At 45.9% G+C, this 12,496-nt stretch overlaps 1 protein-coding gene and 1 long non-coding RNA gene across 2 annotated transcripts in view; one reads left to right on the top strand and one right to left on the bottom strand.

Moving 5' to 3' along the window:
• Positions 1 to 8,146, top strand: part of LGMN (legumain) — a 28,980-nt gene extending 20,834 nt beyond the window's left edge. Inside the window, exons 10-14 of the mRNA XM_079949072.1 lie at positions 724 to 813; positions 2,779 to 2,979; positions 4,399 to 4,572; positions 5,926 to 5,993; positions 7,321 to 8,146. Coding sequence (XP_079805198.1) covers positions 724 to 813; positions 2,779 to 2,979; positions 4,399 to 4,572; positions 5,926 to 5,993; positions 7,321 to 7,360 — 573 coding nt within the window. The 3' untranslated portion in view covers positions 7,361 to 8,146. The remainder of the gene's footprint in view (positions 1 to 723; positions 814 to 2,778; positions 2,980 to 4,398; positions 4,573 to 5,925; positions 5,994 to 7,320) is intronic.
• On the bottom strand, positions 716 to 9,759 carry LOC307200911. Its single transcript, XR_013832473.1, has 2 exons — positions 9,541 to 9,759; positions 716 to 886 (listed from the first exon to the last, which is right to left on the bottom strand). It is a non-coding gene; the product is annotated as an uncharacterized lncRNA (long non-coding RNA).
• Between the last annotated feature and the right edge of the window lie 2,737 nt (positions 9,760 to 12,496).

Genomic DNA, 12,496 nt, shown 5'->3' on the forward strand with positions numbered 1-12,496 from the left:
AAAGGCTGCAAATGTCTGAAAAGGGCACAGATATCTTGTATTTATTAAAACTATTACTATTATTAGAACTATTTCGATAAACCAAACAGATAAAAACATTGGCAGGACTATTATAATAACCCGCAGTTTCGTAACAGTATATATTTAAAGAAGAGGAATAAATGAAAAAATTAAGTTAATTTGGATATGTAGAAAATGTTAAAAATAAATTTAAGGAGTGGGGGAAGGAAGTCAGGTTTTGAAATGTAAAAATGATTGTAAAATCAGTGAAATGTATAAATTTGAAAAAAGAACTATTTCCACAAACCTGTCATGAAAGCATCACAAACTGTTGAACAAAAATACAATCAAATGGCATTCAAACTTGCAGACTGAATAAATCTATAGTACTATTTGTTCCATAGTTCTCGATGCCCAGTCATTCACTGCAGACTTCCTAACTGACTAAGAATGAATGAATCACGATGGGTGTTTTGCCCAAGAACTAATGATTCACGATGGGAGGTCTGTTGAAGTACCGTTTCAAGTTTTCTGATTGCACAATCACATTAGGAACTTGGTCAGCAATTGCTTCGTTGTCATCTCCTTTTTTTTTTAGCTCCCCTCTTTCCCAAAAGGGAAGTAAAACCTTTTCAATTGCGTTGGTATGTAAATAGCTGAATCATGTGCAACTTTTCTTTCTTTTTCTCTCTATGCCTTTTTTTGGGGGGGGGGGGTCTGCAGGAGGATTTGAAGAAAGAAACTCTGCACAAGCAGTTTCTGTTGGTAAAGAAGCATACAAACACCAGCCATGTGATGCAGTATGGAAACTTGGTGAGTGTTTGGTCTCAAATGGGCAATTGCAGACAGTGTGTTTTGCACCAATGTTTACTTTGTATTTCTTACCCTTGTGTGGTTTTGTCTGTAATACTACAACAACCCCTGTGAGGTAGGTTAGCCTCAGGTCGCTCGGTGAGTTTCATTGCCAAGTAGGTCTCCCAGCTTCCAGTCAAGCACTCCTAACAATACAGTGGATGCTTGGGTTGCGAACATGATCCGTGCAGGACGCACATTTGCAACCTGCAGCGGTTGCGATTAGGCACTTCTGCACATGCGCGACCGCCGAAACCCGGAAGTAACCCGTTCCGGTACTTCCGGGTTTCGCCGGTCCGTAACCTGAAAAAACGCAACCTGAAGCGTCTGTAATCCAAGGTATGACTATACGCCGAATCATAGCTATTTTGAACCGGACCTTCCAGTCTGCATCCTAAATCTTGAAACTGGAAAAAGCGGAAACAAATGGGGGAACAGAACCTTTATTTCTTACTTTCCTTACCCTACTCCCAAGAGTTGGGGGCAGGGAGTTGCGTACATGGTTCCTTCCTTCCCTCCATTCCCCCCCCCCCCCACGTTAACACAACAGCCTCGTGAAGTAGGTAAAGTGATTGCCCAAGGTCTCCCGGTGTACTTCACAACTGAGCAAGGATTTAAACCCAGGATTTCCTAATCCAGCACTCTGTACTGTTCCATCCTACAGCAATCCTACTTTAGAGGGCTTGTGTTGTACAATTTGTTCCTTACACTTGTCCTCTGTTCATCCTCTCAAGGAGCTCAGTAGTTTGCTAAAGGCCCCAGGCGCAATTCCTACTCGGGAAGCTTAAAGGCCCCCAACCCTGCCCTGCTTCAGCAGTCAACCTGTGTCTTAATGCTGCAAGACCAACCATCCAGGGCATGGCTGCTTCCTCTTTCCCCCTTGTCCCTCCAGTTTTGCAACATGCTGAGACGACTCCTGGTTTCCCCAGCCCTCCGTGTTTTCAGCCAATTTCAAATTGCAGAAGGGTCCTATATCCCTGTGGTAAAGCACATACGTTTTGCATGCAATAGGTCCCAGATTCAGTCCCTGGCATCTCCCTGGGTAACACATGCCCTGGGACCCTGTAGAGCTTCTGCCAGTCAGAGTAGGCAGACAATACTGGGCTAGATGACAAAGCAGTTTAACCTGGTATAAGGTAGCTTCTCAGGGTCTCATCCAACTTAAGCCCCAAAGAATCCTGGGAAATGTAGTTTAAGGCTCCTGAGAGCTGGTAGGAAACCTTCATTCCTCTCACAGCTACAGTTTAACAGTCAAATCCCTCTTTCCAGAGAACTCTTGGGAATTGTAGTGTCATGAGGCAAATAGGTCTACTCTTGAGTATTATTACTGTTTGTTACGGTTATATCCCACCTTTATCTTCCAAGGATCTCACATGATTTTCCTCCTCACAACGACCCTGTGAGGTAGGTTAGGCTAAGAGACTAGGCCCGAGGTCACCCAGTGAGCTTCATGACAGAACAGGGAGGGATTCAAACCTGGGTCTCCCAGATCCTAGTCCAACACGTCTTAACCATTGCGCCACTCTGGCTCCCAGTGTATCGCCAAGTAGGGATACTTTGGATACAGTTTGTACATTCAGGCCTCTGTAAATCACTTGCTTATAAAATCACCGGTGCTCTTGAAGCGCAGCTTAATTCCTCCACGGCCTCTCCATTCGAGGTGTTTTATTGGGTGCGTTAACAGTGCCTAGAGACAGATGCCAGAGGACCTAGCTCAGATCCTTGCTTTCAGTCTGCCAGGCAGCCTTAAGAATCTTGTCTCAGGGGCTGCTGGAAGAACAAACCAATCGACAGAGAGGACCAGTCCCCTCCAGATTTTCAAGCAATTGCAAGCTTTTGAAAGCAGTGCTGCTTCCCAAAAATGCGTCCGTCCCATTAAAGTGGAGGGTGTCTTTTACTTCTCTCTCTCCCCCCCCCCCCTTGCAGTCCATCGCTCACATGAAAGTGGCGCAGTTCCAGGGCACAAGAAGCGCCTCCAGCGCCCCCATTTCGTTGCCCCCTGTGAGTCACTACGACCTTACCCCCAGCCCTGACGTCCCCCTTGCAATCATGAAGCGCAAACTGATGGCTACAAATGATGCGGTTGAGGCCAAGGCGATTCTAGGAGAGATGAAGAGACACCTGGAGGTAAGAGCCGAGAGAGGTGCAATATTAACGACAGTGTGGCAGGGTCGGAAGTAGGAGCTCACTGCACCCGTGCGAATGCTGCTCATTCGTGTCGTACTTCATTTGATAGAATAATGTTCTGAATCACCAGCCCAAAGGAGGGAGGGCTCTGTGCAGTGATTGGTGCAGGGATACAAAAAAAAAAGGATGTCGAAAGCATTCGAGTGACCTGTTCTAGTGCTTTATGAAAGAAAGAAAGGTGTAGACTTGCAGCAAATCAGCCTGTCAGGTCTCGCGGCCTTTGCAGACATGGGACGGACACCGCAACAAGGAGATGGCTTCTCCATGCCCAAGCAAACATTCATATGTTCTTTATACACAAAGCAGCATACGTCACTTGGGCCAGGGCTTCCCATCACTCCACCTGACCAGATAAGGGCGTAGGTGGCAAATACCCAAATCTTCCAGATACTTTCCTTTGCTGGGCTTAGAGACCAGCACCCCAAGCATGCAGATAACATCAAAGCAAGCTGACTGGCCTATATAAAAAATATAAACTTATACGAGCTGGTTGTTACAACTACTGCCAGTTAATTGTGGAGTTATCTTGACTACCAAGATGGCATTTGCAGAGCTTCTGAAATACTTTACCTTTGGTCCTACACAAACAGGCAGGATATGCCCCTGAGCACTACACTCAGCGCTGATCTGCTTGAGTGCTCTTGTTTTGCACGTGCAAGGGTTGAAAAAAAATGCTGCTTCCTTAAAATACCTCTTCTGCAAATTTTGGTGGTGAACTTTTGTGCGAGGACAAATTCAGCGTTGCCTACTGGCAGCAGTTTTTGAGAGTTGGTCAGCATGTTGCAGTACAAAATACTTGTTGTCTGTGTTGTCCATGATACTGTCTCATGATCTGAGAAGCACCTCAACAGGCTGGCAAATAGCTTGGTGGTTTTCTGTTTTCAAACTGGAACTTCCCAAGCTTCCTTTCAGTATGTTTTGCGTGCACAATCCTCAGAAAAGGCACTTTCACAGCAGACTGCAGGAACCATCTATTCCAGCATGAACAGAAGGAAGAGACGTGTTTCCCCCCACATGAGTGGTGGGGATGTGCTGTTACTCCCCCAGAGGTCACCTGAGCACAGAAAGATGTGAAACTCAGCCTAGGATGCTTTCGGTTCTTGTATTAAGAATGTCTCAGCCAAGACTTCTGTGATAACTTCCAGCTCTGAGTTATGTGACCAGAAATGAGATGTTCAAAAGGCAAATGGACATGGTGGTTGTGGCTAGCAGACTTCTTTGGTTTGACCCTTCCCTTCCCCTCCCCCCCAAAAGCTGTGTAAGAACAGGAGGCTTCTGTTAGAGCCACAGTTGCCTAGAGGGCACTAAGGAGCTGTGTTCTAGATAACAAAAGCGTTACTCTTGTCTCTTCCTCCACAGGCTAAAGAGCAAATCCAGAATGCCATGCACAAGATTATATCCTTCATAACGCTTTCCAGTGAGCACACAGAGCAGCTCCTATCGGAGAGGATGAGCCTCACAAATTACGACTGTTACGAGGCCTCAGTGCGTCACTTCAAGAGCCATTGCTTCAACTGGCATGCCTCCCCTGTGGTAAGTCTCTTCAGACTTGGAGCCAAGTCTCAGGCACTGCAACCTCGAGGAAGGCGCACGTATCGGTCCTTCCCAAAATACGCAGAACACCCTGTCACGGAATTCTACTCAATATTGATCCAGAGTAGATTCCAATGTATAGTTAGCAGAGTAAAAAAACAAACACGTTGCAGGATTCCCCCCCAAATAGTTCAGAGGCAATTATATTTCATCCAGCAGAGCTTTACTGCTACTGAAGGCAAATGAGCATAATGGTCACAAATCCAGTATATTCAAGATTGGCACTGTCCATAAGAAATACAGTTGCAGCAGACTTGACTGAAACTTACAATAAGACTAACCCTTAACACTATATACAGAACACAAAACCAGAAAAGGGGGGGGAGAGAGAGAGAGAGAGAAAGAGAGAGAGAGAGAGAGAGAGAGAGAGAGTGAAACTCAGGCTCTTTCTGGCCCTACTTTTATAGTCAGCATGATCTTGACAGAAAGAGATGAGAGAACCAGTTTAAGCCAGCTGTACTCAGCTTCTCTGAAGGTATAACCCAAACATCATGAACCTTCTGCTTGTTTCAAACAGAAGCTTTCAGAACCCTCTTGAATTAATTAGAATAGGAAAGATATCTACACATCAGATCAATACTTCTGTACTAAGAAATGCAAACTGACACTCTTATCTATCCCTGGTCACCACCTCTGTCTGCATTGGAAAGGGAAGCAGCAGTTTAAAAAAATGTTTGTATGGTCAACTCCCCACTTGTGCACACATGCGAGGCATTGGGAACCCGGAAGTGGGGAGCAGCCTGGAGAGTCCTCCTGGCTTGAGGAGACCCTCCCCAAAGCCTGAAAAGAGGACGTCCTCTTTGGGTTCTGGAGAAGGTCTCTTCATGAGCCACAAGGGCCCCCACTTATGGAAGGGGGGGCGGAACGTAACCACTGTGTAAGTGGGGAGTCACCTGTACCATATTTTGGTTGGCATGGTGAGTAGACTGGGCTAACTGCTGCATCTCTCTGGGAGGAGCTTGCACCAAGATACCTTGGTTGTCTTGAGAGGGATATTTTATATCTGATCAGTTGCTTTACTTCTGTGAGTGATCAGTTCGTGCCTCTGGCAGGAGTGGTCTGACCTCCTTTGACAGCAAACTGGGTGGGAATGAAGGGGAGGGGGAGAGAAGCCATGCCCCATGCCATCTCTTGCTCTGGTTTCACCCCCACAGACTTCAGCTTCACCGCTAGCCATTACTCCCCTCTCCCCACTGAAAGGGACTACAGCCCTCAGATGAACGGCTGCCTGCCTTAGGATTATGCGTTGAGTGGGGAAAAGGTGTAATTTTCCTGCTTGTTTCTGTTTTTCAGTATGAATATGCTCTGAGACAACTGTATGCTTTGGTCAACGTCTGTGAAACAGGATATCCCATTGACAGGTAAAATCCGTGTACCAATGATTTAGAGGTGTGATGTGCATTTTCTAGAAGGAGAACGTCAATTGTATATTTGGGCTAGTTCTTACTACCTTCTATAAGTAATTTGAAGATAGATAGATAGATAGATAGATAGATAGATAGATAGATAGATAGATAGATAGAATATCTATCAACACAGGGAGAGAGAATTATTATATGAAATGTGCTTTTAGCATTTACGTGCCAGTAAACCATAGATAGATGTGTGTGTCTTTGTTTAATCTTACTGTACTATGTTTGCGCCTGCCCCTTGTCGTGCTAGTGATGGAGTGTCCATCTGCAGCCAAGTTTAAGCAAGGTGAGAGAATCGTAGAATTGTAGCGTTGGAAGAGGATCATCTTGCCCAACCCCCTGCAATGCAGGAATATGCAGCTGTCCCAGGCAGGGATCAAACCTGCAACTTTGGCATTATCAGCACCATGCTCTAACCAACTGAGCTATCCTGCAGCCCAAGCAAAAGGGAAGAGCAAGGGGCCATTGCTGCTGCTTCCGCCGCTGGCACCCAGCGGTGGGGGAGCAGAACAAAGGCAAGAAATGTCCAAGCCGCCCAGAGTGGCTGGGAAAACCAAGCCAGATGGGCGGGATAGAAGTAATAAATTATAATATTATTATTATTATAAGCGGGCCAGTGAAGCAAGCAGCCCGCCATCAAAGGGCAAGGAGGAAGAGGAATGAAAGGGAGAAATGTTCATATTGCTGCTGCCACCAAGAGAAGAGAGCCCGTGCTTCTAAATTGCAGCTCTCTTGGCAGTGGGACGAGGGCGGGGGAGTCTTTCTGCTCTTTGCCCTCCCACCATCTGGCGGCAGTCAAAAGAAGTGAGTGAGCAGACAGGCAGAGCAAGCGACTCAGGCAGGTGGGTGGCAAAAGGGTGAAATCAGGTTGCTGCTGCTTATTGAAGATGGAAGTGGGAGGTGCAGGGAGGTCCGTCCCACACCCTGCCCTTCACTCCTTCCCCTCTCTGCAAGTGATCTGAAAAGCTGGGGAAAGCAGCACAACCTCCTCTCACCAGCTGCCACTGTGAAGTGTAAGGAGCTGTGGCAGGTAGGCAGGGCTGGCTGGCGGGCAATGCAAGCAGGGGATGCAGCCCACAGTACAGTGTTCCCAAACTTGGGTCTCCAGCATTTTGGACTACAGTTCCCACCATCCCTGGTCCTGCTAGCTGGGGATCATGGGAGTTGCAGTCCAACAACAGCTGGAGACCCGAGTTTGCAAAACCCTTCCCTAGTACGCAAAACAAATCAGCGCGTGAGAAAACCCTTGTTTTTACGCTTGTCGTTTCTCTTGCAGAATACTATCAGCCATGGATCAAGCCTGCAATGAATTTTAACCGAAAAGCAATTCAGTCGAGAAATTCAGCAACGAGCCGTTAATAATGTGGTAGTCGTCAAACCCAGGAACTAACATAAAGCAAAGGCAGTCAAGTGCGTCCTCTGTCAATAAAAAGAAAAAAGCCATGGAGGGATAGCCACCAGGTTCTGCACTTAAAAGCCTTTGGGGAGGGTGAGTCAGGATCCCTTCCAAGGGTGTGTCTCACTCCAGAAGCTGCTCCTGAAGTCTTCTGGAACGGACAACTTCATCAGCGCCTTCAGAATCGCATTATTGAATTCCACTCTGAGACTGTTTTGGCAATTACAACAAAGGGATTGCTTTGAATTGTACTGGTTTTCTTTTCTTTTTTTTAATCGTTTGCTCAGGTTTTGGTGGCCTCCTTTTTTGAGAATTAACTAAGGAATCCCACACAGAAAAATGACCTGTAGTGGATATGGCATTTCTGTTTGTTTTTATAATTGGAAATTAATGCTTTAAGGACCCAAGGGTTGACTGCAAGCTTCTAGATTGAACATCTCAAGAAGAATAAAAGGCCAGCTGTAAATTGGGTTGTGGCAGGGGTGTGTGTGAGTTAATTGCATAATTTGATTTAAAGCGCTTGGGTTTTGTTTGAAGATAAAACCATGGTCGCAAAAGCCCCCCCACACTGAAGGAGACGAATGTCTGTTCTGTTTTCTGATTCTTATGTAATTGTATGTTTACACAACTTGGTGGGAGATTGTGCAGTGTTGACCTGTGAAGGATAATAAAACATGTTGAGCTGCTTATGCCTCACTCTAAACTCGGGTTTGTCTCCAGTCTTTTAATTGGGTGGCTTGTTAAGCAGCAACTTGCCCTCAAGTGTGTTTGTGGTTTCACTTTAGCCTCTTTGATGCTTCCCCAGTGGAACTACATTATTGCCATTTGCTGAGGCACTCTAGTAAGAAGAGGAGGAGGAGTTTGGATTTGATATCCCGCCTTTCACTCCCTTTAAGGAATCTCAAAGTGGCTAACATTCTCCTTCCCCTTCCTCCCCCACAACAAACACTCTGTGAGGTGAGTGGGGCTGAGAGACTTCAAAGAAGTGTGACTAGCCCAAGGTCACCCAGCAGCTGCATGTGGAGGAGCGGGGAAGCGAACCCGGTTCACCAGATTACGAGACTACCGCTCTTAACCACTACACCACACTGGCTCTCTATAGTACTATAATGCAGCGAAAGTAGGATTTATTTTCTCCTTTTTTTGCCAAGCACCTGGAACATTGGTGATGTAAGAGAGAAAGAGGCACAGGGAAAGCTCTTTCAAATAACCACATTGGATCCCATTGTAAAAGCCCACATAGAGTAGATGTCCCTTTGCTTAGTCCAATGGTCTGCATTCACCCCTGGACAGCAGGGTTGCATGACAGTGGTGGCTATGGCCAAAAGTTGGGTGGCTTTATCCCCACACTTACATACAGCCCCTTCTTCAGCTGGTTGGTGCGGGTGAGCTGAGGAGGTGTTTTTCCCCATCCCATAATCAATCGGATGATCAAGAAGAGAACATCTTGCATTTTTTACCAGGGTGCTTTGCTCTGCTCTCCTCAGCATGGCACCAACTTAATTTCACCCTCTTGCTGCTGCCAAAATCAGTGGGGTCTTTGGGGGGGGGTGGCGAAAAGGCTCAATCGAGTCCCCAAACTGGGAGTTAGCAACCACTGAAAGTAGCTATTCCCCCGCCTTGCTGCCTTTTCCTAGCTCACCATTCCTTTGTGTATTTCAAAAACACCAACTCTCAATGTGACCTTTTGCAAGTGCTTACGGAGCTGCTTGTAGCCCCAATGTTCTATGCTAGGAAGCTGCAGGTAAAATGTTGCCGTTGCCTTCTGAAAACATTGAATACTGATCCATTCATTATTCACTGAGACCTAGACTGTTGCGCACGCTCCCATGTACTCTGCATCCTGAGCGCTTGCACCACTGATTCAGAAAGTGGTGTATGTCCAATATTATTCACAGTCCATATCCATCCTGTCTTCTCCTAGGAAATACTTCGTTTTGATCCATTCCCCTGCCCCAAGCCAGCTTTTGATTTGAATTGAGAAAAAGAATGACTTAGCTGTGTTTTACGCTCTTGTACACGGACGGCCCAAATGCTGAACTCCAGCCAGATGCAGATTAATTGTATTGTGGCAGGAGCTGTAGTTCAGTGGTAGAGCACCTTTTTTTTAAAAAAAATAATAATACAGTGGTGCCTCGCAAGACGAAATTAATTCGTTCCGCAAGTTTTTTCTTCTTGCGAGTTTTTCGTCTTGTGAAGCACGGTTTCCCATAGGAATGCATTGAAAATCAATTAATGTGTTCCTATGGAGACCGCTTGCCAGGCTGGCGGTGCGGAGAAGGGCTTTTCTCCCCACCGCAAGCCTTCAGGACAGGTACGGGAACAGGGGAAGGCGCGCAGCTCCTCTGTTCCCGGGGCTTGCGGTGGGAGGAGGGTTTTTCCTCCCCACGCCAACATTCAGAACAGCATTCTGTTCTGACCTCCTCCCACCGCAAGTCTTCAGGACAGCCATCCCAAGGTTGGCGGCGGGAGGAGGTCTCTCCGCCCCACCGCCAGCCTTCGGAGGAGGTCCGAGGACAGTGGGGAAGACGCGCTGCGCTTCCCCACTGTCCTGGAGATTTCCCTATGGGCTTTCGTCTTGCGAAGGAAGCCCATAGGGAAATTCGTTTTGCGAAGCGCCTCCAAAACGGAAAACCCTTTCGTCTAGTGGGTTTTCCGTCTTGCGAGGCATTCGTCTTGCGGGGCACCACTGTATTCATTGCTTTTATACCTTACAAACAAGAAGAAAAAGAAAAGGAGAAAAAAGAAGAAAAAACAAAAGAAAGAAAAAACAATACAATATATAAACAATACACCACACAACATTAACGCATTAAACTAAACAAAACAAAACAAAAACAATTTAAAAACATACATCATACCATTTCAGTGCCTTATCTTTCATTCCCTTGTTTCATCGACTTCCTCTCACCTCCCTTTTTGTATTCCACTTCTATTGTTTCAGCAATTCCTTTCTATCTTTCACTATTTTCTGTCATATAAACTTAACTTATTTTAACCTTATTTTCCATTAATACTATAATATTTATGCTTAACTCCTTATAACATTTCTACTAAAGCCTTATAATTTCATTCCAACATTTTTCTAGCACTCATTAATTTTACCGTATTTCTATAAATAAACTTTAAACTTTTTCCAATCTTCTTCCACCATCTCTTCTCCCTGGTCTCGGATTCTGCCAGTCATTTCTGTCAATTCCATATAGTCCATCAACCTGGTGATCTTCTGTCCGAGGCTCTTAACTCTTTTCCAGGTCCCTTCTGCAAGTCTTCTTCGTATTTATACATACACTTTACTTTGTCTTCTGCTGATCTTGTTCTTAATTTCCTTTCTTTGATGCTGAAGAGTAGGTCTCGGGGGAGCTCCAACCTAGCTATGTTTTTATTCCTTCTCGACATGTCATCCACATCTCCGTGGTTAAAACTAAAATCCAAAAGATATTTCAGGACGTGTTTCAAAATCCCTCCAAATCTGAAGGTCCCCACAACTCCAATTTCCTTCTGACCCAGGTCCAGATCCCAAAGGTCAGTAAATCCCTGCATGAGATGATCTATCCAACTTTCCTTCTCCAGTCCAAGCAGGGTTCCAATCTGACTTTCTCTGAATTCAATCATAGAGGGCAACAACTTGTAGTCATCAAATTGCCTCTGTAAGGCTGGGGCTCTCTCCCTCTCCACTTGTATTACTTTAGGTTCAACAACCACAACTTTCTCCCTCGCTTTCTCCACCATTTGGCATGTCAGAGTAGATTCCTGTATCGGTTCCTGAATAGTTTCTGTGTAGATGTTCACTTTTTGTCCCAAATTAGTCACTTTTTGTCCCAAAATATCAATTTCAATATTCATCACATCCGTCTTCTTGTGGAGCTGTTCCAATGACTCACTTATCTTGCATAGTGCAATCACTAAGGCTTCTTCTGTCGACATTCTCAAGCGATCCAAGGTCAATCTCACGGTTTTCTCTTGCAGCTGGAGATTCCACCAGCCCAACTTTTGTAACAATTTCAAAGGCTCCCTCTAGAGGGAAACAATTTCTGTTTGTATCAATCCTTTTAAGCACAGTTCAAGCAGTAAAATTAGTTTCAATTTTCAGCTACTTTTACTCCTTTTTAAACGCAGGAGACAATGGAAACAATGTATTTCTCTTATTTAACTAACTGTCACAGTCAATGAACTTTCCCAAAAACGTCAATCTTACTAGCAGTCCGTTTCCAGGTTCAGAGCGGTGGTGATCCAACCTTCTTCACTCTCTCCTGCAGGCTTATGCGATCCAAAATTTCCCCCCTCTTCTCCTGCCTCCAAGGGGGGTTTAATGATTTTAGCCGATGGAAGTTTAATCCTTTACATAGGACTTTCCAAGACTTTAGCTTGCAAATTCTTTGCTTCAATCTATTTACAAAAGGGGAAGGTGGACTTCCTGTTTGAAACCTCCCCGTTTCGGTGCCAAATTAAGACGTTTAAAAATCCAATTTTCCGTTCTACTCACGGGTAGTTGTTTAGAATCAAATTGTCCACAGGAAAAAGTCAGCGCTCTCCGGCAACAGCAATGCGGCTTCACTCCGTGAAAGAAGCAGTCAATTCGAAGCACCGCGCTGCTCACCCCACATCGCTCCGGATTCCCCGAAACCGGGTCTCCCCGCGAGTAGGGGAGGCGCAAAAGGTGCCAGCCGAATCCCACGTTCACAGGCTTCTCCCGCCTGCGATTTTTAATGGGTCTCCGCCTTCGCCGTGGCGGCCAGACCCTGTTTCCACGGAGCAAGTTCCTCCCGATCAGAGGAATTCTGCCATTGCCGGAGGCGCTAACCCGGAAGTCACCAGTGGTAGAGCACCTTGCCTTGCAGCCAGAAGGTCCCAGGTTGACTGGGCATAAGCTCCTGTCTGGCGAGCTGCTGCCTGCCAGTGCCTGCAATACATTGTCTGCTAAGACCTGAGGCAGGTTTCTATGTTCCTAATGCCAGGCCTTAAAAAATTGCAGTAGTGAAACGGTTAAATCAGCTATGATAAAGTGGGCACAGGACATTGGCTCTAACATCATGTTTGCTGACTGGGAAAAGTT

Source organism: Podarcis cretensis, assembly GCF_951804945.1.
Source record: "Podarcis cretensis genome assembly, chromosome: 1".
Taxonomy (NCBI): Eukaryota; Metazoa; Chordata; class Lepidosauria; order Squamata; family Lacertidae; genus Podarcis; species Podarcis cretensis.